This window comes from Pleuronectes platessa, chromosome 13 (genome assembly GCF_947347685.1).
Source record: "Pleuronectes platessa chromosome 13, fPlePla1.1, whole genome shotgun sequence".
In the NCBI taxonomy this organism is placed as follows: domain Eukaryota; kingdom Metazoa; phylum Chordata; class Actinopteri; order Pleuronectiformes; family Pleuronectidae; genus Pleuronectes; species Pleuronectes platessa.
Genome location: NC_070638.1, coordinates 13,542,811 through 13,552,985, shown reverse-complemented (window position 1 = coordinate 13,552,985; position 10,175 = coordinate 13,542,811). Strand labels below are relative to the sequence as shown.

Below are 10,175 nucleotides of genomic sequence, written 5' to 3'. Positions count from 1 at the left end.
GGATTTGAAGAAGGTCCTGTCAGTCTCAGCTGCTCATTCAGCTCAAGTGGCTGGGTCACTCGCAAGTAAGTATCCTTTTAAAGACAAACATATTAAATAAATCAGAGGAGTACTGTTACTCCTTCAAAATGTGACATTATCAATAATATGCATGCTGATTGGTTGGATGTGTGTAGGAGAAAGTAGCTTAGCGAAATAGTCTCACGGATTTAACAGGCTGCATTGAAAGGTTTGCTTATCATGTGCAAATTAATCGCGAGACAAAAATGCATCTAGTGTGCAAAAGCCTTATGTGCCAGGTGAAGTAAGGTTTGTCTTAATCTTCAGTCTAAACAAATAATAAGCTTAGTGTGGGAAATCCTTCCTTAGCTCCTGAGAAGCTCTCAAGTGACTTTAAACTGGTGGCACCGTTAAACATAGGAAATAACCGACTAAAGACGAGCTTTCGGTCTTCCTGGTTTCAGTTGATCTTGGGGTCAAGTGGACTCAAATGATTTGGTCTTGAGAACAGAACGGTGCCTCACGGAGGACAAGGAGCCTTAAAGGGGGTGGACAGCCAAAAGGTCACGAAGAGCAACAACTGAGGTAAATAAAAATCGGAGGACAAACAGGAAACAAAGGAACACTTCAAAGAATCTTTTTTGTCTTTTTGTTGTTGTTGCGTTTTAAAACCACAGTACTACTCTCCACTCTACAATGCACATGGCGTGGGTAGGGTTAACACGACTTCATTTACATTTGAATCCTCGATCTCCAGCCAGGGACCCCTCCCAAAGGAGGACCCAGTGGGGGTGTGTGGTGGTTGGGGGTTTAGGGGTGGGGGTGAGGAGGGGGGAATGCACTGGGCTAGGGGGGCAGAGACATTTGCGCATTTGCCGTCTCAGAGGCAGACAGAGATCAGTTGGCGGCACACTCGGAGATGGGGCTGCGGCGTGTTGTCAATTTGTATGTTTATTCATGTGCGACGGTGATTGTTGTTCCCTCCAATGCAACTAACCTTTGTGTTGGTTTTGTGTGAGCGTGTGTGTGGCGAGGTACAACGCTGCACAGGCCCGGTGACAGCAGATGTCCTTTTGATCATCGCGACAGCTTGTAGGATGGCAGTGGCAATAATATTATTTCATATAACTAAATCATACACACACTAGTATAAAAATAAACATACAGACTCTATGGCTTTGTTTCTTCACTCACAGATTTACCTCAGTTCTCTCTGATTTGGCTTCATGGCTCTACAAACAGTATTGCTGGAATGTAAAACACAGCATGTGTTGTCACACGCGCTCTGTTGGCTAGTTAGTTCACTTTTCCTGAGAAAAGGTGCTATGCATGTGTTGCTATGTGTGGGTTCCACTGCTTGGACGAGTGTGTAGGTGAACACCTCCGTAGTGTTGCTGTGTGTCCTCTATCTGCCTCTGAGTGTGACCCGACCCTCCAGGCTGCTCCCCCCTGGCAGCACTGGGAAGGTCAGATGCCCACCAACACAGCAGAGGGCAGGGACAGGGGAGCGGAGGCCGGTGGGTCGTCCCTCTCCTGTTGATGAAAGAGCACGGTCGGGGCTTGTGATCTAAGGGAGGGGAAGCAGAGGTCACGCTGACTTCTTTTTCTTCCCTCCCCCTTTCCACCGAGCAACCCACCTATGGCCACCATGCCCTGTCCCCCCCCCCCCCCTTGCTCTCTATTGTATTGGTTGCTATGGCTACTGTGGCAGCCCGTGCACGTCGGACTTGACTTCCTTACCAAACCCTCCGGGCCACGGGCAGCCACAGCAGCTCACGGCTCGTGCGCTCGTCCCAAACTCACACAGCAAATGTTGTTGGATAATCTCGCAAAGAAAAGGATTTTTTTTTTGGACAGATTGTCATTTAGGTGAATGATCCCAATCCATTCCTTCTTCCAAGATATTACACTCAGATAATTGTCTACATCCCCTGAGCCTGTGTTCAATGAAACAATTGACACACGATAATGTTAATAAAGTGTTTCACCCAATATAATCCTCCTCACTGCTCAGACGTGGTCAGAATCGATAAAGCTGGTTGTTCGACTGAATTTATATAAAAACCATGTGTTTTGTTTAGCGATATCAATTTACAGCTTTACTCTCGAATGTAACTCTACATGCACGACTCTTAACAAGAGCATAGTGACAAATTCTACATGTGGATGGTAACCAGGTCTCCGTGCATCACACTACAATTTGCACACAACACAATAGAGAAAATGTTTTATTCAAAATAATTGCTTTTTTATTTCCTCATTAATATAACTGAAAGACAGGACTACCACTTTCCCACAGTTCAGTTATCAAACCAATTCACAACCTATCTCTTATTGTGCTTAATGTTATTATTCTTATCAAACATGGACTACAAGCAGCTCTTTCAAACCTTTCAACACTACAGTTCCTTACAGTACCACTCAAACATGTGTCTCACCACATGCTGAATAAAACCACAGCGAGACAGGGAGATCAGGATCATTTTGTTTTCACTCACGGATCAAACCAAATCACTTCATGGCTCCGGTTTTTATGGCACTCAAATTTTGAATGGAGCCATGGACTGGAAGTTGGATTGTGCTTTTAAACTTCTTTGCGAGTCAGTGGCTGTGTGCGTTTGCGTGTGTCAAACACGTTTTTGGGACGTGCTCATGCCTCCCCCGAAGGACCCCTGGCTGCGTGGTTTCATATCATTTTCATGTTGAATTTCCTCGTCCCTCCCGCGGTGGGCCCGGTGGCGGGTTCAGATTTCCGGAAAGAGTACTCCACTGTGAAGTTGTTCTTGCGTTGGCCGCGTCCCCGGCTCCACACGAACAACAGCAGGAAACAGAAGAGGACCACCCCCAGAAAGGTGATGCAACCCATCGCCGTGGAGACCAAGATGGTGGTCAGGTCCAAGGTGAACTTGAGGAACACCCGTGTGTTGTTCAGATTTGTGTCGTTCAAGAACTCACCGCTGTACAGCGAGCGGTTGAGGAAGAAGGCTGAGGCGGCGTCCAGCGGCTGGCCACGCACTGTGAGCGTAGCGAAGTAGGTGTCATTGCCGCCGGCGTTGCTGGCAATGCAGATGTAGGTTCCGCTGTCAGTGAGTTGGGCGTAGCGGATCTCCAGGGTGCCACTTGGCAGGACAGTGATACGCCCGGAGCTCTTAGCTGTGATCCGTCTGCGCTGTGGGGAAATCCAGACAATAGCAGGTGCAGGTTCTCCTTCGGCTCGACACAGGAAGCTCACAGGCTGGCCTTCACGAGCGGTTACCTGCGGGAGGTGGAGAAAAGGAACGCATGGACTCATAAATGTTGGAGAGTCCGAAAATACAGAAGAATATGTACATATGATGATACGCTTTGAAAACTTTCCGTGCTTGTAGAAAATATAAAATTAACCTCAGTTATCAAACTATATACATTTATAGATTTGTTTTGCCAAGTATTAAACGTGAATGTAATCATCTTCGTTACCTGCTGCATCTTACGGTTGCGAATCTTAGGTTTCTGGCATGTAAAGTGATCGAAGAGTGCAGAATCGGTGAAGGTGCTGAGGCTGACCCCTTGCACCTCCACCGGCCCCGCACACACCGGCACTCTGCCGTCAAAGTTGAGGGTCTTGCGTCTTTGCAGGATCCACAACAGACGGCAGTCACACATCAGGGGGTTCCCATCCACTCTGAGGGTCTCCAGACTGTTGACAGAGTGGAAGGAGCCCTCCTCCAGGGTATGCAGGTCGTTGGAAGAGAAGTTGAGGACCCGGATCTGTCGGAGGCCTCCAAAGGCATGGGGCTCCACTGTCACCAACCCTGTGCTTACCATGATGAGCTCCTTCAGCCTCAGAAGGTCCTTGAAGGCCCAGGGCTCTAGTGAGGGGATGGGGTTGTAGGACAGGTTGAGGTGGGTGAGGTGCATCAGGTTCTTGAAGGAGGCAGAGGGGACAGAGGTGATGTTGGTGTTGGTGATGGAGAGCCGGTGGAGGTCCAAACCCTGGAAACTCAAAGGGGAGATGTATTCCAGGTACGGCCAGTGATCGATGTCCAGATCCCGCAGGTTGGAGAGCTTGCGGAAGTTCTGGTCCTCCAGGGCAGTGATGCTGAGGTGGTGGAGGCGAAGAGTGACCAGGCTGCGGAGATAGGACAGTGTCTGACCGGAGATGGACGTCAGGTTGCAGCGCTCAATTGTGAGATCCTCCAGCCCCAGCAGCCCTGAGAAAGCCTGGAAGATACAGAGGGCAGAGGAGTGAAGGATGTTCTCACACCTGAATGTCTGGACAATGATTCAAATCAAGGTTCATGCTTTAGTTACCTTGTTTACATTTTATCCATTTAGTTTTGGTTCCAATACTTCTACATGTGCTGCATCTACCTATGCTTGACATTTATTGGTCTGTAGGTGGGCGTGCATCTGACGGTGACCTTCTTTTTCTTCCTCTATTTATCTTTTACATCTGTCTTAACTTCCTGCAATATGTCCGAACAATCCAAATAAAACATTTTCACACTGAAAACAAACCAAACGATTGTTCAGTTTGATCCAGACCGAGACCACCTGGTTTGTTTGTACCTTTCACACCTGTTGCTGGTGGTTTGGAAACTGAGAAGTATGAGCCGCCTAAATATCATTGTTAAATCTTAAGGAGGAAGGTGTTTACACCAAACTACTGATTGAAACTAAAGGTCCATTACCATGATATGAGTGAGTACATCTCTTGTATAATACACATTATACATCGTGGGAGTTTGTGGAGCCATAATTACTGTGAAAAGAGCTCTGGAATTCATAATGCTCAATCCTTGTTTCCACAGAAACACTGGACGTGTTTGCATACTTATTGATTAAATTAGATCTGTTTTCCCTTTTTCATGATTAACACATAATGGTCTTTTGTTAAATGAATAATTCAGCTTTAAGAAGGTGAATTTCCCAATACGTTGAAATGTTCTTATTATTTCTGGGTGAATCCATTACTACAGATACTACAGTGGGTAAATAGCTGCTTGGTACTGCTGTCTATTTAACAGCGGAATATATTCTCCTGCCATTAGTATGAAAGTCTGATCCTCTGGAATGCAAGGAGAAATCTTCTTTAATAAAGTAAGTGTTCCTCCATTAAGTCACCTAATGACCTTTCAGGATGCTGCAGAGCTTACCTTGTGGGATATGTAAACCAGGTCGTTGTCTCCAACCTCCAGATGTTTCAGATTTCTCAGATCCTGGAAGGTGTAGTCCAGTAAAATCACCATCTTGTTCTCACTCAGGTCCAGGCTGGTCAGATTGCCCAGCTTGGCGAAGGCCCCCATGGGCACTAACTTCAGCTGGTTTCCCCTTAACTTCAGCACTTTAAGACTGGGGAGGCTAGCGAAGGCGTTGGGCTCTAATGTGGCAATGAGGTTCTCGCTGAGATCCACTTCCTCCAGCCGTGGGTAAGGGGCCAGGTCGCCTGCATGCACCCAGTGGAGCCGGTTCTTGCTGAGGTCCAGGAGCTGTGTCTCGGTGGGAATGCCCTCTGGGATGTTGGTGAGCCGCCGCCGTTGGCACGACACCGACCTCAGCTGAGCCGAGCACTCGCACCGTGGTGGACAGGCCTGGCTACTTCCTGCTAGCATCAAGTTTATCATGGCAACCAGAGAAACAGCCAGCACCCGCCGCCACACCCTCGGCCATGGCACTAAGGCACGCCCACCAGGGCCAGGGGAGCCAATCATGGCCCTGGTCCTCTGACTCCTCGCCTGTGGCAGGCAGGGTCAGTACACCATACACCTGCAGGACGAGGGGGGGGGGGGGGGGAGGGAAGCAGCAAGGAGAGAAACAAAGGAAAAGAGAAGTGTGAGTAACAACAGGAAGAGGATGTGAAAAAGAGAGATGGAGCCTATCATCCATCATCTGCAGGCTCATAAAGATTACATCAACATGGCGGTAAATTATCGGCCCTGCAGATTAAGTAATATTGTGCCTACGGCTGTTGAGATTTGAGACATTTCATGACCCAACATCAAAAAATACCACTTACAAGGCCCCGTAAGAGGATCTGATCCGTTTAAGATATTTAAGATAATTTGTCTTTTCACAAATTCATCTGTGGTTCCAGTCGGATAAGTGGGACACTGGGAACTTCTTACTTCAGCTGAATTCATGAATGTTGCATCTCCTCTGCTCTCTATGCAGCTCTGAGACCGTCTGCTCCATTTTGACAAACACAATGAATTTATTATCACCACGCACAAACACAGACGGAGCTGCCTGGCTCTCATTATTATGCCACAGATCTGCGCGCGCCGTGCCGATGAAAATGTGAGGAGGAAAAGGTGTTTGAGTGACTGGTACCTAAGTCATCTATTACGTGATTGATCAGGTACGTGTTGATGCGTGTGTTGCGGGGGACTTGGCATTTTGCTGGGCATGAATTAAAAATCCTTTTTGGTCCTTCTCGCACGAAGATGAGATGAGTCACTCAAGCTTTAACGTTCCTTCAGGCAACCTGTCATCTCTCCCACACACTGTGTTCAACTCACAGGCGGTGGGGGGTGGGCTCATGGCATCGGATCTGGAACACAACTCGGTGTCTGTCCAGTTTGAAGCAAAGGCTATAGGAACACTTAATAAGAAGTCGTTGAAAGACGTGGGTTTGTTGGAGGGGTTCCACAAACTGCTTACCGGAAATCCCAGAAGCTAAACTCCACATTTGGTTGTTTGTTTTTCGAATTAATTGGAAATGAGAGAGGATCTATCATCTTCAGCTGGGAGTATCATGTTAATATGCACTCTTATGCTGGCAGTGGAAGGAGGAGGAGCCAAACAGATGAATTATATATTGGCTTGTCTGAGTTTAATGAGCAGCGTTCAGAGTCTCACAGTTAAAAGAGCCAAAAGTTGCCGGCTCCTCTCTTTGCTCTGGGCTTCGCCGCAACTCTCTTTATAGAAAGTTGGATTCGGCAAACAGTCGTTTGAAAGCCTAATCTTATCAGACTGTTTCACTGCTTCGGCATCAATGGGATGAAATGGGATGAAATGGGATTATAGCTAAATTTAAATGATGGCAGACATGAATTCCTCATACACTTGCACGACGCTCGTATCTCACACATGAAACTGCAGTGAAATCCCCAGAGATTGTGTCTCATTTACTAAGCCTCAGGATGGATGAGTCCCACAGTGTTCGTCAGGGCCCAGAAAACACTCTGTTTACATGTGAGCTTGTATCTGAGAGATCTGGTAGAAATCTGGCGCGAGTTTCCTTTTTCGCTGGGGGACAAAACGCAGACGCACAGAGGCTTCTGTGCTGCTGCACAAACTGACCCATTTCTCAGCCACATCTCCGCCTCGCACTGTCAACCAGCAGCAACTCACCGATGACCACAACAAAAGAGCAGCACACCTCGGCGTCTCCGCGGAAGGGAGCCCAGGAGAGGAGCTGAGAGAGATTTGAAAAACAAACACGGGCTTACAGATGTTCTGGAATGACGATCTATTTATAGGACAAAATCAAACAAAATTTGCGTCTGAGTCATTGCACCGTCTGGATCTTTTTTTTCTGTGCGGCAGCGACACATTTCCACTTCTCGCAGCTCTTTCTCCACTAAACGCTGATAAAGAAAAACGTTTTTTAGCCGTATCAGAAGAACTGGTGTCTGGATGACCGCTTTGGTTCAGACTCAAATTTCTTCACAACTGTTTGATGGATGGCCAGGACATTCTCTGCAGACATTCATTGTCCCCTGAGGATAAAACTTAATGACTCTAATGGTCTCATTATTTTCCCTCTAGTGCCACAAGGAGACTGACATTTGCGCTTTTGCGGGAAATATCTTGACAATTAAAATGATTAGATTTGGATCAGACATTTAGGGTTTCTTCAGGGAGTTTTTCCTAATATCTTTCCTCCACTCACAGCTAGAGATCAAACTTTTAACTATTACCTCCACTGTAGAACATTGCTCCCAAAATGTAAAAAAGAATAAGTACAAAAAAGTTCATGGCTATTTATGCACATACTGTATACACCATCTCATGCAGAAGATATGTAGTGTCAGCATCTACATGACGTGATTACATTTGACCTGACACTGAGTGCTGATTGTACCCATTCACATTGAAGACGGTGGCTTTACACACTGAAATATCTCTACATCTATCAAATGCATTGGTGCGAATATTTGTGCAGACAATCATGGAGCCCATATAAATAGTCTTAGCTCTCATGATAACCTGACCTTATGTACTAATGCCACCATGAAATTCAAGTATGTTTTTCATTGAATTATCTCTCACTATTGGGTCGATTGACACATTTTCTTTAATCTTACATCACCTAAAGGTCAAATATTCAGTTTTCAGTACTTTGTTTTGTTTGATGTGTTTACGAGCATCAGCTGTAGTTTGTTTTTATTGCTTATTTGTTAAATAAAAAGGATTTGTTAGGGATCTAACTGCTCAAAATGCTGACGTTGGCATTCAACTCAAAGCACTGCGAGCACGGCTATAAACTCTGAGTGTTGCGTTGTGAATGTATAGTGTGTGTGTGTGTGTGTGCGTGTGTGTGCGTGTGTCACTGCACATCTGCCCAGCGCTGTAGTGCGATGGATGCAATCTGTCTCCGTGCCCCCCTGGGAGTCATCCTATGGGTCAGTGGCAGAGTCGCAGCATGAATCAGTGAACTGACATCGTAGCAGCAGACAAGGTCCACACTGCTTGATTCAAGGACAGGCAGGGATCCTTAAAAAACATGCACACTCAGAGGAATATGCGCATAATGCATCGAGCAGAAGAATAAATATAAATCTTTACTCTCTCTCCCATGCCAAATACAAAGGATGCTTATTTCTTCAACATTGTGGCTGCAGGGAGAGTCTTACAGGAAGATCCTCCACCTTGAGAGCTGACCCCAAACCACGCACTGAAAATTAACATCAGCCAGATGTTAGGTCCACAGCAGAGGTGAAAACTATCCAGACAGGTCAGTCGTCCATGGAGAAAAAGGAAAAAGAGGAAAATCCGCCAAGAAGCTAAAAATAACTAGCTTTTAGATAGCTGCCCTGATAAACAGATGTTAGGGGAACAACATACCAGCCTGATCGTATGTGCATCATCCCAACACTCATGACCAGCGCCAGATGTTTGAAACACCAGTTGTTTCACCAGATTTTTTTTCAAGTGTTGCCAAGAAAATACACTTCCCAATCATTCTCTCTAGAAAAGGAAGGTTGTGGACGTCGTCTGGTTTGTGTGTTTGTGAGTCAGTGGGTCCGATGGTAAATAGGTCACCCATTCTCAATGGCAGCCTTTATGTGTCTTTATATTTGGCCAGCAGAGCATGGGCATCCTCACCGCAAACACACATTCTAGTATTGCAAGACATTTTTTACTTCCAGAGGAAAGCCGACAGTCTGTACTTTCAAATGCTAAGTAGTCATAAGTCCAATAATAAATCTGTGCTTAGACACTTCATTTTAAGCCCAGTACAAGTGTCGAATACAACTTAGCAGCTTTTTGGTAAAGCTGCACTGAAGGAGGCAGGAGAGGGAGAGTGAACGCAAAGATTTAAGATGTATTTGAAAGTCTGAAATTCAAATTTATCTACAGTAATCTACAGGATCAACTCGTCCAAGTCAAAAGTATTTTGAGACCCTTTTGTTCAAAGTTGAAGTCTCAATGAGAATTCACAAGGCTTGCATTGTAAAAAGAACAAACCAAGAAAAAAGGAAAGAAAACTAAATCCACATTGCAGAGGACTCTTGGGACAACAAAGGAAAACTGTCAACATAATTAGAGAAAATTCACATATAGAGCAGGATCCTCTGAGTGAGGAGCGCGCCTGGAGGGGGAGCACAAAGATAAAATACAAATAGAAAAACACAAAATAAAAAACTGGGGCAGAAAGAATAAACACAAAATAGACACATTCGCAAACTTTTGGTCACTTGCTTACATCAAAACAATCGTTGCAGTCACAAGACGAGGAACCACAGCTCCCGATGTTCAACAAAAGTTCAGCTGGCATCAGTTCAGTGAGCAGCAGTGTGCGACGTGAGGGACGCTGCAGTTGTTTTGAGTTTGCAAAGAGAGACGATCGTCACGACGGCGCTCGCTGCCATGAAATCCTCTCCCCTCAGCCCCCCCCCCCTCGAAGAACTCCGAGTCGCTGACGCAGTGAGTGTGACTGACGTGCTGCTTGTTATTACCTTTGGCTG

General features: G+C 46.0%; 1 protein-coding gene across 1 annotated transcript in view; it reads right to left on the bottom strand.

Annotated features, from left to right (window-relative positions):
- Positions 1-2,215: 2,215 nt before the first annotated feature.
- LOC128454853 (leucine-rich repeat and immunoglobulin-like domain-containing nogo receptor-interacting protein 3) overlaps positions 2,216-10,175 on the bottom strand; it is a 29,380-nt gene continuing 21,420 nt past the window's right edge. Inside the window, exons 2-4 of the mRNA XM_053438421.1 lie at positions 5,139-5,748; positions 3,460-4,203; positions 2,216-3,256 (exon numbers count right to left, since the gene is read on the bottom strand). Of these exons, the coding sequence (XP_053294396.1) occupies positions 2,687-3,256; positions 3,460-4,203; positions 5,139-5,693 (1,869 nt within the window). The 5' untranslated portion in view covers positions 5,694-5,748 and the 3' untranslated portion in view covers positions 2,216-2,686. The remainder of the gene's footprint in view (positions 3,257-3,459; positions 4,204-5,138; positions 5,749-10,175) is intronic.